The sequence below is a fragment of the Pieris rapae genome, chromosome 14, assembly GCF_905147795.1.
Source record: "Pieris rapae chromosome 14, ilPieRapa1.1, whole genome shotgun sequence".
Taxonomy (NCBI): Eukaryota; Metazoa; Arthropoda; class Insecta; order Lepidoptera; family Pieridae; genus Pieris; species Pieris rapae.
In genome coordinates this window covers 4,070,244-4,089,656 of record NC_059522.1, presented here as the reverse complement: position 1 = coordinate 4,089,656, position 19,413 = coordinate 4,070,244, and the positions used below count along the sequence as shown (strand labels likewise).

Sequence of the window (19,413 nt, the reverse complement as noted above, 5' to 3'; positions counted from 1 at the left end):
AGGTTAACAACCTGCGCATACGCAGTCGTCCTTGCGCTGTGCTCCTTTCATAATATAAGAATTTCCCAAACGGGATAGGTACGTAACGAACGTTTCCCACTTGCTACACACATTCATACAAAAAAAAAATAACACGGCATTCGATAATTGAAACTAACTGATATAGTATGTACCTACTTATCTGCAATTTGATTAATAGAAAATACTAGAGCGATAAAAGGTTCGTGTTAAATACAATATATCTACAAATTTTAAGTTTTATTTGTGATGTGTTTTATCATAAATTTAATAGTTTCTGTTTTTAAGTATCGTTCTGTAAAACAACGGCGGAAATTTATTGAAGATGTGAAAAAACATTTGGGTCAAATCATATTGAACATAGATAAAAAACTTGGAACATTAAGAAATATTTAGAATTGAGAGCAATGACACTTAGTGTATCCGGTTATTTTGACTTGAACAAATTGTTATTGAAATTAATTTAATAATTAATGTTGCCAGAGGGCAGTGTTAGGATACCCGGCATGCAAATAGATAGCTGTTTACTTGATGCCAAGTTGAATTTGACAAAAAATCTGTACAGAGACAGACGACACGAATTTCATGACACAAAAAGTATCTATCATGACACATAAGGGATAGTGGGAGTCTAAATCCAAAACCTCGACCACATTCGAACGGTGCCCCGCCATTTTATAACTTATAAAATGTTCATACGATTATCTACATTTCACACAATTATTAATTAAAAATATTTAGCTAATGAAGCAGAAAAAATATGCCAAATGTACTTATCGGTTTAACTCAGTAATAGTAAATAAAAATACAAAGTGTTCATCTAATTTTTTACTAAAACTACGTTTATTTAAAATCCAAACTTAATCCAATTTCACCAAGGTGATCACAACTTAATTAAACTCAAAAGAAACCATAGTTTCTCTCTGACCGATATTGCGAAACGAATTGCCTATAATAAACTTGTCTATAGAAAAACAATACCTTTCACCCTTTCAATCGAATCGATCTGTTAAGAATGTAAGTACTATCAGCAAATATAAATATTTTGCTTTACAACAAGTATATTGTATTTTATACACCAGAACTACACATATACCCTACAAAAGACACATCAATTTACACTAATATTATAAAGAGGAAAGATTTCTATGTAAGTATGTTTGTAACGAATTGATTCAAAAAGTACTGGACCGATATTAAAAATTATTTCACCATTTGAATGATACAATGTCACTAGTTAATATAGGCAATAGTTTAATTGTATGAAGAAAAAAAGCCCAACTAAAACTACAATAGGGTTACCCAAGGTGGAGAAAAAATGCCTATAAAATAACGTTAACTGCAACCGCTGCGAAAACTATTCATAAGAGAAAAAAAATGTTTCAAAATATTAAATAACATTAAATATATTCAAATAATGTATAAAAATATTACACCACACATAATGTGTCATTTTGTAAAAAAAACTCAATATAGTGCAAATTCCATGCAATAAATGCCAATAGGTGGCGATAATATATCACCATGAAAATGCAATAGCTGAAGTTTCTTTACACAACAAAAACAATTGATTGTAAAATTGTAATATGCGTTAACTGCGGTATTTGATTTTTCGGTAATTTCAAAAACTATTACTAGTGTCAACTAGAGTTCCTTAAATCATTATATGTATTGTTATAAACTTAGTGTTACTTAAATGATGATTCAAAAAAATACATATTTATATTTGCTTTAAGTTAACAGTTGTGTGCCCAATGAATAACAATAAATAGGTGGAGGGATTTCGCGATGTAATAGTACTGTCTGTACATAATCAATAGGCCATGGCACTTGACAAAATGCAACGTTTGGTGGGTTTTTATATCCGTTACCAATCGTGAGAGAGAGGAAAAAATTGCCGTGTTTGTGTTTTTACGCCAACTACATAGCGACTTATTTTAGGGGTTTTGAGAACAACCAAAAGCAATGAAGTGTTGGCAAATATAAAAAATAATAATATTAAAATGTTGTTTGTTATATATACTGTATGCATTTTGGTTACTGAATGTTTTTCAGTCTACTATAATAGTGGCATAAGGCCGAAAAATATTGTCAAAATACTAACGTTTTTTTAACCTTTGCACGAAACCAACACGAAAGAGACTAACATGGCAATCAAAACGATTTCAAAGCTATCTCAGTTCTTGTATTCAACTGTTGTCAACAGAATTTTAATTACTTTGACAATACTCGGTTTACATGAACTTTTTTCTTTTAAATGAATAATATATTTACGTACATTATAAAGCATAAACACTGGTATACGGTCTAATATAAATTAATTTTCGACTGTGAATCACTTGAATCTTATATATGTATACACTTGTATATATTAAAAAAAACTTAATATGTTTTTGTTAGTTAGCAGATGGGGTCAGACACAAGTCTATAATAGAAAATTCATGGTTTATAAAGAAGAAAAACCGTAATCCCGTAATGACCGATGATTCATCGGAGTAACTGTAACAGCTAATAAGAAAATACAAATTTTTGTTCAAATATGTCTCGTATAAATAGTAATAACAACAATATAATAAAATAATTAACACCTAAGCGGGTATTTAAATAGAAACTATTGTCATTTGTCAAACGGTAAGAATGATCGACTCGCGAATGTTATTTGTGCTGCTGACAAATCTGCTAAATGCTGTTGACCAATCACAGTCAAACGAAACATGGCATCGATTTGAGTTTCGTTTTATACTAACCCCTTGAGCCGTAAGCATAGCATAAGCGTACATGATTAAAGCCAGGAAAGTAGACACAACCATACTCAGTATTCATAGTATAGTATTTTACTTATGTTAAGTAGTATAGTCTTTTACTTGTACACATTTAAAGAAAACACTTTTTTAACGGATTTAAGCTATCTTAATATAAACTTATAATTATTTAACATAATTTTAATTATTTCCCGACGTTTCGCGTGCTTTACAGCGTGCGTGGTCACGGTGACTGAAGACAAAGGGTGTTGAATGTCAAAAAGTATCACAGCCGTAGAAAAAGTTATATTATCTGTATTTATTTATCTGGAGTATCAACTAAAAGATGAAGGGTTTTGCAAAAATGATTCACGGTGTCCTCTGTTATTTCTCTAATAATACAATCCGTTAAAAAGTATTTTCTTTTAATTTCAGTGTTTATAAATAAATTCTTAACTCACACTGTACCGTGAAGATAAGTAAAATTTGCATTAAATGGAAGTAGACTCATTAAAATGTACAGTCTGAATTAATACCGAGGCACCTGGTATGCAAATATGCATGGATACACTGATTAAAAGTGAACAATAGCTTTCATTACCGAAGCCTACATACTACGTATTAATTTCAGTAAAATCTTACATATTATTAGTAAAATGAGTATTATGGGAGTGTTAATGAAATTTGTATAATATGATGAAGTTTAGTATAAAAATAAATTCGGAAAATTTATGGTTCTTTCTAAATGGATACCCGCAAAGCATTTAACATAATTTTTAAGACTTAAAAAGCCGTATGAATAATTTATTTCTTTTCAGATATGTAAAGCTCATTTGTAATTTATGTGTTACATATATTATATGAGTAATATTTTTTATAGTCACAATAAAATATTCAATCTTGAGCAATGCGTAGGTTTATGCATATTTGCAACCTGTTTATGACATCATCTGTATATATACAAACATTTCCAAGTATTTCAATAATATTGTCAATATCCTATTTTTGTACTGTTTTATTTTTAATATCAAGGCGTATGTAATTATGTTTTGTTGACGATGCAACGGTTTAAGACTCCTAGTCTGAACACCTAAGAATTCACAGAGGCGCATGCGCCCCTGAATCTAACCCAGGAAACCCAGGAAACTCTATACTTATTTATTTATTTATTAAAACCTTCTTGCATCAATAGAACATTTATAGTCAGATAACATTAGAAAACAACGGGCGGCCTTATCGCTAACAAGCGATCTCTTCTAGGCAACCCTAGTAAACAAAAACTAATTACATGACAATGTATAACAACATTTACATTACAAAATTATAATTTAAAATTAAAAAAAAATAGACTTTCATCTTAAAATAATGTTATTTTTTTTATATTTTCCATTGCTATTATATTATATAAAGTGCTCAGTAATAATATGATAAGCAAGAATTATGATTAAGCACGTAATTTAAACGTGTTCGCTATACACCACATTGTGTTCATTTTCGCGTTACTAATATGAATTGAAATTTAATTGACAATTAAATGCAATGATGATCACAATAGTAGCGATAAGAAGTAGTAATTATTTTCTTGAAAAGTTTTCTTAACAATGCGATATTATATTTGAACTACCAGCCCTAACCGTGAGCCTTTATAACACTATACATTTAACAAGATTTGAATTTGACATTTAATAATCAAGCCGTGCTTGTGTAAATAAGGACAAAAAATATTTCAAATCAAACCTAGATTTTAGTTAAGTAATCAAACTAATAATCATTTAAATAGTGAAACAATGATCCCTTTAGAATATTCGGTGGATGTCATATAATTGGTGATTGCATAATTTAAACAATAAATGTTATTGCGACTTAAATGTTATATAAGATACCTAATCTCACGCATGGGTGATTGTACTTTGTATAATTAATAGTTTACGCACGCACGGTAATTAACAACGCTTTTTGGAATATTTTCATGTAGATATTTCTTAGAGTATTGATATTATTTAGAATAAATTAACTAACTAAAGTTTTAAAATTATATTCACCATAGTTCTAATGAGAGGCCTGATTGCATTTCATCGCCTCTTAGATATATGTACTTATTTAGTTTATTCTATTTAAAAAAACAGACGCCTGATTACGGCTGTAGTTTTTTAAACAACCTATTATCATATATTTACCATCTGTCACGACAAACGCAATTGATTTGAATATATTTGTCTGCAAAGATCGAAGCTAATGAAATAATTTATTAGGCCGAAAAGTAGATTCAGAAAGCTTGATGCGGGCGGAAGATATTTATGTTCATCTATTTCAATTCCGATAAATTATACGTTTCAACTGCCACTATTAAATTTACCTATTTCGTCTGAGTATTTTTTCTACTACTCCAAACATTTTGTACGCTAACCCAAATATATTTCATTTTGCACTTCCTTCGCTGTGAATCGTGTTTCTGAAGATACATTTCAAAGAGGCTAATGTATAAACTATATGTTACGTAGTTTAATATCTTTAGGCCAATATTAAATTTAGTTACTTCCGTCAAACCGTAGATGAAGATATGTGTTTCTGAAAACACATTTACAAAGACGGAAGTATGTGAGAAATTAAAGTACATTCTCCGACCTCCGTAGATAAATCCGCACGATAAGCTAAGCGGTGAACCGATTGTCCACAAGCATGGCACAAATCGGCTTTCTGTGTATCAGAGCCTCGATCATAATTTCACGACACGCGTGCTCCACTGAAACTAATTGTCAATGTATACCTCTCACCGACGTTACTGAGTGAACATTAACTACTTGGCCTATGTAATTACTACAAATGTAAGTAGATTTAGATTAAGATTAAAATTACTCCTGATATTTTATCGTATATTTGTACCGTTTTCATATTGTACAATAAAAAACAGTGGACATTTTAGGATTCAGATTTTTGTATCTGTTTCGTGATCATATTTGCTAATATTTGCCTATTATTATATTCAAAATACGAGCGTACTCCTCACATAAAAGCCGGCAAGACACCCACTAAAAATGGGTGTCTATGGTTTGCGACGACTGCCATTTGGCGTCCCGCAGGCTCGTTTTCCCCCCTATTAAGTACATAAAAAAACTCGTCATCGACATTTAGGGTTTAAGGCATCCCGGTTTTCCCACAATAGTTTCCTGGATAGTTTGAGCGGATGAGAAATGCGCATATACAGGAAATATATGCACAGCCTGATTTCGACGACATTTGAGTCGCACGTTGAAGCTACAACACTGGTCATATTGTGCAATAAATTAAAATAAAGAGAGCAATTTCAGAAGTTTATTTTTACTTGTGACACATGCCAAAAACCTTGAGTCAACCAATTTTGTTTTTAATTAAGATAATTTGCAAATTTTCTGACGATAAAATTATTTTGAGTAAGAATGTGTGTGGTGAGCTCGAACACACGTGGTATGTATTGCATAAATCTTATGAATTGTCTTTGGATTTTGCTTTATAAAAAAATAAATTGTAACAGAACAGTATTATTAACACTTATACGAATAAAATATGAATGTTAGCTTACATTTATTACGAGTCATTCTATTTAAAACACTTTCGAAATATCGGCCTTTAATTATCTGTGAAAAACCAAGATTTATGTCATTTAACTTGTATTTGAAAGTAAACTCGATAAAAATAGCCTTGACACAATGCAGGTACCAAATACATTCCCGCGGTAAACGTCAAACAACGTTTTGTTTTCACAAATAGAAAAATTAATTTAAAAAGAAATTACATCCTTCAATTCCGAGAAGCGTAATTATAAAGTTGGAACTAAGCTGCCGAGAATTCTGATTTTTCTTATTGCAATAACTAGGATAATGAAAACCCCGTTTAGACCAAAGGGAATTTTAAGGATGTTTTTTCCTACCTCTTTTAGATTTGAATACATGATTACTTTAATTACTATACACTTTGTTACACAAGTCTTTGAATTTGTTCAAATTATTTTTTTATGATAAGTGATGATGAATAATTGTCAACGTGGTATTAGTCATCATAAAAAAGATCATAATGATAAGTTTAAGAATAACTTTACTTCTCATAAGAATTGCATACAAAATTCGCTTACTGAGAAATAATATAAACTAAGATTAATAATTATTATAGCTTAAGATATTGACAAAAATGTAAGTAGACAATTTTTTTATTACTTAATAAGGTTATGGTTAATTTTCAAACAGGGTTTTTATATCCCTACCCCCCTAAAACAGAAGTGGCAATGGGCGATAGCAAGATACAGAGATAAAAGGTGGACTCCAAAGACAAAACTATATGGAAAGGACCAAGGGGAAGAAGGAGAAAAGAGCTCTTTAAAACAGATGGATAGAAGATATAGAGTTGTTAGCAGGAAGCGAATGAGAAAAAATGCCATGGAGATAATTGGAAAAAGCTGAGGAGGCCGTATATGTGTGTTCCGATCAAAGGAACTGAATTTATATATATATAACAAATCTAAACTGTATTTTCACGGGATTTTTAATTATTTTTTATTTAAAAAGTTTTTTATTTTATAATATAAGTAAGCAAATAATCTTTTCGACACAGTAACTTTAAACCTAAAGAATTATACTATTTTGCCATTTCCCAAATTAACATGCAACATATAATCGTCATACTACACTGACTTTCCATTCCCACGATATAATAATTTGCACCTAAAACTACTTATAATTATGATAATTAATATCATTACTGTCCATTGTGTAGAACAACAGTAACCAAGATATATATAGGTATATCATCCATTGCTTCTTTCAGGTATAATAAATAATTGTGCTTAGTACGCTCTCGGTAATGTACGTACATAAGTGTAACATATACTCTTCCATTATTTGGACGTAGGTGCGAAAGTGAAACTTAAATGAATTTTATTGTGGCTTTGAACTTCGCTAAGTAAAAAACAAAAGCTGTTTTATACAACCGGAAATAAGTAATTTAACGAAATATAGGTACAGTCAACTAGCCTAAGTCCATAATATATCGTTACCTACATACGTTTTATTTAAACTATTAAAGATTATTTTATCACGTTTATTCTCCAGATGAGCCCGCCCGTTATCACCTTGTCCAAAGGACAAAATTTTATCTAAACCTACTATTTACTTTTTTTAATTTATGCATGTATATATAAGCAATAGTTACTAATATTTATGAGTATTTTAAATAAATACTTGTGATACAAAACGGAGGAAACATAAAAAATAAAAATCAGTGGCGCTACAACCTTTTGAGGCCTGCGCTTCATATAGATAAGGCAAGTAATCAGAATCCTGTGCGTGTCGAATTTTTTGATCTAAGGCAAACCAGTTTCCACACGATTTTCCTTCACCGTTCCAGCGAATGTTATATGCGCACATAGATAGTCTATTGGTGCACAGCCGGGGTTTTAACCTTGCGGGACGAGAGTCGCACCTCAAATGCACAACACTGCCCAATGCCCAATCATGGGACTACTTAATGAGCCTAAACATTAATATAAAACTTGTGGGAATTGGTTCATCTTAAATACCTATAATTTAATTTAATATGGCCCAAACCTATGTCGAATTAATAAATTGCTTAATAATAGTGTGAAATAACGAATAAACGCGTAAACATACTTAACCTAGATTAAATGAGATACCTTTTTGGGTTATCTTAATCGTATTGAGCTAGTTAGCAAATCAATTTTTCGAATTCACCAATTTACGTAATCAACGGAATGCGCACATTTTAAACAAGGATTAGGTTGCCAAGAAATCGGCGCATTGCAGGTTGTATGACGCTTGCAATGAAATATTGCGTCCTTGACACGACATTTTAGTGGATCACGGGAATACAGAAGATTATATCTGTTATAATCTGTCGTTCGAATCTCGGCTATACACCTATGGACTTTCTATGTGCTCACACTCACTCTCTTCTACTGACATGCATTGACCATAGATGGCATCTGGCAAGCAAAGACTAAGCGTTGTAGCGCCTGGATTTTCATGTTTATGAGAATGATAAAAAAATATAAAATCATTCGATCGACGGCTGAAAAATATAAGACGAAATAAGTGTAAAATTCTACGAGTGATTTGCATTCAAAAGCTTCGAACTGCAATTTCAATATTGGTTTATTTCTATTAAAAAACATCGTTTTCAGGACTGAGATTTTTATTAAGCGTGCAAATTCTAAAGCATCGCATACACATGCAAATTTAACCTTTATTCTTGTTTGTAAGGGTTCATTCTCCCATAGAGAAATTTCCGTTAGACATTAATTTGCCGTTTACACTGGAATTTTTAATCTCTGCTACAAAACTACGATCCTTCACGTCAACAGCTTTATTAAGCCTTTACTATGTGAACGATTTAAAAACAATTTTCCTCCAACAATGAGGGTTTTTTTTACTGTGGTTCCTCCACAGCGATAAGTTTAACTGTCATGAAAGTAAAGTCATAATGTAGTATTGACAACGTAATGCTTATGAATTATGTACTACTGTATACATTTTACAGTTGTTTACAGTTTTCATGACGACTTGTAAATATATAATAATCAATCAACTACAAATTTAAAAAAAAAGTTTACATATAAAAGGCTATACAGTAGGCTGTAGATAAGCTATAAAGTAATATTTGACATATCAAAATCTGTCAAATATTACTTTGAGCTCTAAGTACTCAAAGGCTTACTATCTTCCGCTTCTACAGTCAAGGGAAAATTTTAACTCAAAAATAGAACATTTAATTTACTTTGACGACCTCAAAGTCCCACACTGACAAACACGCCCATGTTTGTCTTCAAACAAACCTGCGAGGGTAAACAGAGTAACTGTACTTTAGAGATAGGATAGGCTCTAAATTCTAAAACAGGTGTGCCGATCCCAATAAACTCAGCACATTAACACATTTCCATAGTAAAATATAGTAGTAAGAATATTTATCTATTTATTCATTAGTATTATGATAGATACGGTAGGGCTTGCCTACTTCCCAATAACTTATTATCGAAATGTAATGGCTTTTATTATGCACTAATCTCTAACATCACAGGTTCAAAATCCAAAAGTTCTTTTGGCATTAATAGTTAATTTTATAAGAAAGACTACCATCAACTTTACGACCGAATCAATGGTGTAAATCGCAAGCACAACTAATGAATTTAGTACGTCCTCGCTAATGCAAAATTATCTACGAGAAGATGGATAATTGTAGTATAGTATGATAACTATATTATGTAGAAAACAAATCATTGATAGGTATTTATTTCCAACACAAATTAGAAACACTTGAGCCGTGGGGTTCAAGTACACAGGCGCGAATTAAAGTTAACATTATTCTTATTTGTTTAAGAATATTGTAAATACTGTTTATATAGAAAATATTATAAAATATTTACATATTTAGGTATGATATACCTGAGCGATCTCGCATTCCTTAAATCCTTTCACGTTTTAGTTAAATGTCAAACACATTGCCTTTGCATCACAACTAGTACGTGGAACACAATTTCGTAGTACAAAAACCTGTTTGTGATGAAAAAACGACAGGTGAGTGTGCTACTTAACGAGCCTACATTTGGTTACATTTTTGTTTACTAGTATTGTAATTACTTGTGAAGTTGTGGTTACGTTTATTAATGTTACAATGTAATATACCTTTATTCATATAAAACCAATGTGAGATAGTGAGTATTGGAATAAAAATTAATGCAAAGATGTATGTCTGATTTATAAGGAGTTATAATTTCCGTCAAATTTGCGGGTCAGTTTCATTAGATGCGCCAAAGTCGTATTTAAAAATGAGAAGGCAGTTTGGTTTTGCTATAATATGTTATTAAATTCGCTTATAAACACACATAATAAGATTATAACTAATATCATAACATGCAGATATATGTAATCAACCTATACTTATATTACATCTGCACATTGTTTACTTTTAATTATATTAAGGAGTATTTATAGGTTTTATCAGTTACGGCTAGATTACTGAAGCCCAACATAGTAACAATATACTTAACTATATACGAGGATTAAGTGTTAGCTTCTTTACCGTACCGACATAAAGACGAACTCCTAAGACTGCGCAATTATTATTGCGAACATTACTTTGAAACGACGAGATTCTAAAACAACAATTATTAAAATTGCTAAATAAAAAGATTGTAGCTTAATCTTAATACATAAAAAAGGACTTGGTAAATTCAACTTCTATAAAACGTATTGCTAATTTGATTCATAGACAAATGTAAAGTTATTTTAATTTCGTAACTTGTACGACGAGATAGTATTACAAAATAAGTTAAACTTGCTAACAATGCACTCAAAAGTACAGATATGTACATAAACAAAGGGTAATATAATCTTTATAACACCAATCCAACTGTTTCATACAAAACCAGTTCCCTATTTCCTCTACACTTTATGAAACATGTTACTTATCTGTTATCTAGCTCTTGTAATTACTCAGGCTAAGCTGCCCGCTCTATAATAATAGACAAAACTTTCCAGGCAACTTTAAGTCTGAATAGAAAACAAAAGACATGGGTACAATGCAACAAGTGCTGAGGCGGCTTTCGTCATTCATCGTCCACCACAGACAAAAATTCCATATAAAAAGGTTCGAAGTTCGACTACCTGTTTTTCGAGTACAAAATTCCGCAATGTCGATGACACATTGTATAGGAACTGAGAAATCAGGATCTGAATCTATAGCTAGTCTAATGACTCACGTATTGGTATTGTAAAATAAAATTCGACTCGTAGGTAGACGTTTTCATTAAAGGTAGTTGAGACTTTTGAGAGGATAAAAGTATGTGTTATCGAGCAATATTGTTGAAGCATAAGAATTTCGGTATTGCCGTTATATAGGCTTAAAAATCAAAAAAATATTATTCAACGTTAAGAAATAATTGTATGTGCCAAGTTCAATCCTAATATTTTCCCTGATTATTGGCATTTATTGCTAACTTTTGCTGCTGAGAACTTCGGGGTACCTAGGTATTACGAAGCATTTAGAGACCGCTATAAAAATTACCACAACATAAAGTAACAACGATAATGTGGGTTTCAAATTGCTTTTTAATTGTGTTCTTAATAACTCGTTGAACATTCTTAAAAATTTTGTAATTATTATGGTAAAATTTTATAATGATTGGACACGAACTCTTGTTTATAAATATTATGTTTTCCTTTTTTTCAGGTATTGTACAGGACTTTAGAGGTCTAGGCTATATTAATCTATGGTAATATAGCCATTACTCACAAAAATAAAAAGATTTTGTTCTGTTTTTCTTCTTTGCTATATAGATAGATAAAATATATTAACAGATTCTTCTGAATATTGGCAGCGTGAGCTTGGGCTATATATACCAGTCTACAATCTTACATATACATCTTAATAGTCAAGCTAATTAGTTTAAAAAGTGCAGATAAGCACCTCAAACACCTACGACTTACGAGTTTTTAAAACACCTGTTGATGCTTTATTCGACATAGTGGCGTGCCCCAAACTTTTTACCACCCAAAGTCAATCAACCCTGCGTGTTGCATGCAAAATGAAGGTAATACCGCCTCAATTATCTCAAATATAATAACCGTAAGCTTAGAATAAATATATATGATTATTATTATTCAAAGTTCGGTGAATTTAATGATAAATGTATGGGTACTCATAGTTAAGTGTAAAACTAGTCGTGTCTAGCTCTAGTATAATATCCGGTTTCTCGTACCTTTATTCACTGGCATCAAATCCTCTGTTAGACCGCCTCAATTTAATCCTGCAACACGTCCGAATCACAATACACTTTACACAAAACACGAACCTTTTGTTACTTTTTTTATATATCTATTATTTTTATTATTATAAAATTTTAACACTTTTAAGATATTTAAATTTGGACGTTAAATTTAACGTTTGAAAATATTAAGATTGTTATCATTTTAATTAAATTACAAACAAATTAGAATATAGAATTATTTACAGAATTAAACATTGCTTCATAAACGCAAACGACCGTTCGTTGTCGACTGAATACTGATGTAGTAGTGGCTTACCAACATGCTACACGCACACAACTATGTAGGACACCAGTGTGGGAGGAGAAAAAGTGATAGCATTATACACTACCTTTTACGTTAAGATGAGATAGCTAATACGTCATCACCAGTGCACGAGGTAAGTCTATAATGCAGCTAATTGAAAGTGTCTTCTCTTTCCATAAATATGTAAGATACACAACACCTCCTCATCCTTTTAGTATAATACTGGTTTTACCTGTATAAGTACGTTCCGATAAAGGTAATTTGAATTCCTGAGGAGTGAAAAAGATAGAGCCTCAGGCGGAGGTTCTACATAGATATAGGTGCGTGAAGGGCTACAATAAAAACGTTTAAATTCAATTTGAATATGACGGCTTTTAACGGTTTCCCGTAGGTCATCGTCTTTAAAAAACTTTTAATCAATGATTCATAAAGACAACATTTGAGGTCGAAGTCACTAATATATGTTTAATGTATAAATATGTTTAATAACAGGTCTGTAATTCGAAGATATGTCTATTAATAACTTTTTATTCGTGTTAATTTATAGTTTAGATTTTTTCCCCTTTATTCAAGTTAAAAAACAAAAAAGAGTTTATAAAGATGTTCTGGTATAACAATATTAAACGAATAATGGTGACGAGGCTCTCTTAAAATTGTTATAAAATAAAAATTGTTTATTCTTTGTTATGTATCTAATTATCATAATAAATATTGTTAGTTATATTCTTTTTATATATTATATCACTGTTTATTGAAATCCTTCTTTTGAACAGATACAAATAATATTGCCTATAGATTTACAGATACTTCGATAGTAAAAATATAAAAACTTTCTAGTTACATAATATTAAGAGGATAGATGACGGTAACAAAAACAACAATCGTTTTGTTCTAAATCGGTCATTTAGTGAATTTCTAGTTGTTATTTGTTTTTCATTGTTTCACAAGTACTTTTACCAATTAGCTAGGCGTATCACGTTCAACAGACCACGCTTTGTTTCCCAAATTAAGTGAAAATTTGCTGTTTTCCTATTGGCATACTTATTACAGTCTGGAATACAACGATTGCATTGCCGTGAATAAAATGCAAATGTTTTAACATATACATGATTTTTAAATAAATCTATAAAGTACAATTACCATAATAAATAATCCGAAACTTATATAAAATATGATACAATGTCACCCATAAAAAGTCTTTAATTTTTGTAAGATTTGGTTAATCAGACATAATTTAGAGAATACTCAAAAGAAGTCGGAAGTGTCTGCGTAAGCCTTTTCTATTTACTTTATTTTTAAAATAATAATTTCTTTAACCCGAATTTACCTTTGTCTTGAAATAAACAATATATAAAATGTAGTGTATCTATCAAAGTTTTACCAAATACAAATAACAAAAATATGAATAACTCTTTGATATTAACTACTTTGTCTTTGGTATTATATTAATTAACTAATAAAACTGCAGTACATGGGTAAATACATAATATGGTGAACGTTAACTATAAGTATATGTAACCGCATGCTCTGAATTGTTTAAGCTGGAAATCGAAGACGCTTGACCTCTTTACTTCGTGCTACGTTGAATAATAATGACCATAGCTGTCATCAGTAGGACATGACTTAGAAAACAATCACGACCGATTCGTCATCCGTTGGTCATACGTTCTAATAGCCTTCTATTCGAAAGCATACAAAGATACCTCAGAGGGCAATAAACTTTAAAAAATTGACGGATATATTCAGTGCTGAAAGCCGTGCCGTAGTCGTTCTCAACGTAAAACTTGGTGGCAATAGATAACACCTAACAGATTTGATATTATAATTTGTCTATTGAAACGTTGTTATTAACGCTATCTATTGCTGCGAAGTTGGTACTAATATTCAGCTCGCATTTTAATAAAAAATTGCCTTTCAGATGTCTGGCTTTATTTACAACGGCTGAAAAGGATTGAATTTGGGTATTCAAACCCATTTTTTTTAGTCTAATTCTATTTCAGTCATATAAAACATACTTAAAACACTTTTTTAAAGTATGTTGAAATCTGCTAATGTGAGCAACATATAACACTGTGTTGTATGTCCGCAATGTCACCTTAATGTTTTTACTACGTTTGACCTGCCCAATACATATATTTTATAACATTTGAATGTGCCATATATGGATTGCCAAATCTATTCAGCTTAATCAAAGCATAACAGAAACGACAGAGCTTTAAAACTTATAATAACTCGACTGAATTTATTTAGCCCTAATATATACTATTCTGAACTCATTGTTTAATGAATGATGTCACCTAAATACCAAACGAGTTGATGCGATTCCAAATCTTGACGCACAAAACTCAAAATAAAATTCTTTTTTTAGAGTTTCTATATTTTAAAATCCATGGTAAGAATATGTTTAAAATTGGAACGTATTCCTCGTAAGACAAAGACATCTATGATGAAGCCAAGTATTCAGAAATCCGAAGATACTCTTCTTATAGTTACATATTAAATTGTAGAGAAGGAAGTATAAACGTATTCAATTCCTTATAAAGTCGTTCATAGTGTAATACACTTAGTTCACAATTCCTTGTCAGAGAAAATACGCCATAACTCTGAGATATGGAAAGGAATCTCTCGTTTAACTCGGTAGGTAGGTACAACGCTTTGTTGAAAGAGGGATATGCCTGCAGCCTGTGTCTTGTTATGAGAATGGGTAGGAACATTGTACTTAGTAAGTAGTAACTTAGTAACAACATGTTCTTTAAAATATATTACATATTTTGTTACTTTTTCTAACGTTACGTGTATGATAGAGACATGATAGCTAATCCTTTATCTATAGTTATTAATTTACTAACAAATCTATTGAAATCTGTAATAATAGCTGGAGATTTTGGGACATAGCTTTATATCATTTAAGACTGCTATAGTTACATCAATATAAATTATAAACCGTACGGTTATCGTAAATACGGGTTTCTAATGTAACGTATACTTAGTGATTATATTATATTATTTTGTTAAATAAAGAAATAAAAAAAATCTGTTTGTTTTAAGTTTTAAATTATTACCGAAGCAATATTTTATCAGATTTCAATTTATAAATAGATTTTTCACATGAGTTAATTGAGCTACATCCCCTAGGTGGGGCAAAGGACACAGTGCTCCGACATCGCATTTTATCTAGATAGAACGTGACTCAAACATATTTTTTTGGATACATTTTTTGGAGTTTCTTAGATACCTATAAAAATATTTTTGTTACTAAACTATCTTACTCTAATTGCATTTGGTCAAAACTCAAAAGGTGTTAACTATCCAATCCATATAACACAATTTATGTAATCCAATATAGCTTCAAACTGTTGTGGCTTATTCGTTTAACTGTTACAGGTTACCAAAATAATCAAAGTGGACCAACGTCTATGGTACTTTTCCCGGCAGAAAAGTCCTCTGGAGTCGTTTAACTTTAACTAAAAAACTTTTGAGAATGGAGATCACTTATCTACAAGCTAAAGCTAAAGACAGACTTATCGCTTGATCAACGTCTACGTCTAAATCTACGTCAAAAATTAATTGGATTTTGACATACGCGAATCATAGTTCGCTTCATTATTCGTTTAATCATTATCATAGTAAGTCTCCTATTTAAATTTCACCCTAATTCCCGACACGCAAGAAGTTTATGTACTTCTAGAAAAGAACACTATTCAAAATCTTGCCAAGTTACGTGCATTTACTGAATTCGTCCATACATGTTGAACAGTTTAAGTGGTAAACAATACGGCTCAAGAGTAACTTCAATATAAGATTCAGTTTTTATTTATTTATTTATTTGGAAATAAAACAGATACATCTTTACAATAAAGATAAAGTTAAAAATAAAACATAAAATAAACACATTGGATGTATCCACAATAGGTTTCACTAATATGAGTAAGTACTATGAAGAGCAGAGTTGGCCTAGTGGCTTCAGCTTGCAAGTCTCATCCCTCGTAGGTTTATCCCCAACCATGCATCAATGCACCTTTTACGCTTTAAACATTCCCTCAAACGCCGATGTTTTTATTTTATAAGTGCTATGAAGCCTTTGAATAATAAACGCTTTATTATTTCCATCACAGAGTCAGGCAAAAAACTAGTTAACTAAAAACAAATGGGATTTGTAAATTACAGCATAAAACACTAAAAAAACAATATGAGACAAGTTTCATTGTCAACTGTATGATGCAATTTCTGTTCTGAGCCGTGAACGAAAATCTATTGTCATCGGCACGAGCAATATCGAGCAAATTCAGTCTTCCAAAATTGGAAATGACGAAGATGTTCATTCGCATAAGTATTACACAAACTTTTAAAATGAACGATTAAGTCGTTAATTTTAGGCTATTTAAGTAATCTGTCTACATAATATCATTTGCATTATACTAAACTAAAAAAGTGCTCTGTAAATTAAACAAACGTTATAAAAATAAAGACACCCGCAGGCCCAGTTCCCACGACTTTGTTCATTCTTTTGATGAGCAAACAGGTGTCAAATTAAATGATACTAGACAGCGCACGTTGGATATCCCTTTGTAGGCGATCGTTCCCGCCGATGCAATCTTACGTCACTTGGGAGTAGGGTTACCATCGTAAAGTTGTAATGTATCTCGAATTCTAGGGATGTTAAATAATAACTTATCCCTTCCAATTTATAATTTAATGTAACGTATGTTTTAAATTAATTAAGTTATATACTACTTGTGGTCTGTTAAAATCAGTAACCCATGTAGGAATATAAAAAATGAACAGTCTGTATAGATCAATCTTGATAGTACAATCCACGAAGACGCGCCCCACTATTCCTCCTAACCGTTTTTAGAATTGCACTATCTACTTATAACTATTTATATTTGTGGATACACAAAGGCAACGGCGTAGAGGCAAGATTCATTCAAAGAATAAAAATATAATCCGCGTTATTGGAATAGATACATATATGTATGCTATTACGCAATCTATTGTTTTACAGTCATGACTTCAATATGGTAACTTCCCTCGCGGCTATATAATATAGTCTTATATGAATAAAATATTCTAAAAATAAGTCTAATTTCAAATTCCTATTCGGTAAATCTTAGACTTTCAGTACTCCTTTATTACTTTCGACAACTAATCAATCGAAACTACACTACTAAAACTTATCACATGGAGTCCTCTTAATAAGGTTTGCAAAGACTTTTCAATGATAAATAATACTATTGTAGGAATTTCCAACTTTACATCTAGCAACCCTGCCGAACAAAGCATAGCTGTTTGATTGAAAGCGTCGTTGAGTATCTGCATCCTTAATGCTGCAGTAACAAGAGCCTGGAATGACAATGTGCCTACTTCGCTTTGAGTTTGTAACCACAATAACCACAGCTTGCTTCACGTAGCCTGAATATGTGATCCAGTTGATAAATAGAGCTATTGCTTTACTAGGTTTTCTAATGTACTTACAACATTTTCTAGAGGATTTCAATCTATAAAGAAAACAAATACATAGCACCAAATAAAAATATTACCAGCTTTTTGTATAGATACACTAATACTTTGACTTTTTAGAAAGCATATAATATAAATAAATATGTGTATCTCAATGTCTTTTAATGGTGATTAAACAAAAATCAATCTTCATGAAGATTTACCATTCTCTAACACTCACACAACACCCAAAGATCTCTTAGCTATAGTTGTCCATGGGCACTTCTTTATGTAACTTCTTAACAGATACGCCAGGTCATTTGCCCCCTGACCCATAAAAAGAGAATTGCAGTTTATTCCATTTATATTAAAACGTTTTACGAATGTTACAAGTTCAAAAAATACAAATTAAACTAATTTACTCGCTCGTTGTAAAACAGCTGCACAATTTATTCGTTTCGTAATCTTTAAATCTTGTTTTTATTTAAAGACTAGACAACTGTTGTAAAACGAACTCCCCTAAGTGTGACGTACCTAATGAAACTTTAAATAAAACGTTTATTGTAAAGAAAAAATTATATTAAGTGGAGAGTTAGTACCTACCACCATGCTTTAACTACTAGGCCTTACACTGCCTTAGTAAAAATATATAAATTTGTACATACACATAGGTATATAGAAGAAAAATATTAACATGATTTTTATTGTATTTAATGTAATTTATGTCCTAAGCATTTATAATCCTAATTTACTTACCATTCCCACAAGTGCACGAGACAGTCAAACATGACGCAACCATTTTCAGTGCTCATACAGGAAGCCGGTGCCGCCGCCATCTTATCTATGTTTTTCTGTTTGCACACACGTTACGCCATACAAAAAACACCTGTAACCAAGTGGAAAATAGGGTAAAGATTAAAAAGTTCTCAACTCTTTTAATAGTACTATGTTTTAATCCGTAGTGTAATGAATGCCTTAAGCGAGGGTTTAGTCCACATTTTCAAAATGTCCTTTCTGCTTTAGTATGACCAAAGTATGACTTTGACAAATATCAACCGCTAAAGGACTGCATATTGCCACAATATTCTTAATAATGTGTATTATGGAAATAAATATTTTTTACTCAGGGATAAGAATGTGTGCAAATTACTAAGTAGGAA

General features: G+C 31.2%; 1 protein-coding gene across 7 annotated transcripts in view; it reads right to left on the bottom strand.

The window, feature by feature from the left end:
* The window catches only part of LOC110995367, a 49,532-nt gene that overhangs the window by 24,243 nt on the left and 5,876 nt on the right, over positions 1-19,413 (bottom strand). For 5 of the 7 annotated variants that reach the window (XR_006750610.1, XM_045630986.1, XM_045630989.1 and 2 more), the window contains exon 2: positions 19,010-19,139. Coding sequence is in view for 4 of the 7 variants with exons in the window: in XM_045630986.1 (XP_045486942.1) it covers positions 19,010-19,089 (80 nt within the window). In the remaining 3 variants the exon portion in view is untranslated. Of the gene's footprint in view, positions 1-12,501; positions 12,712-12,753; positions 12,843-19,009; positions 19,140-19,413 lie in introns of those variants that run through there. The other 2 variants (XM_022262494.2, XM_022262493.2) reach the window with 2 other exon arrangements.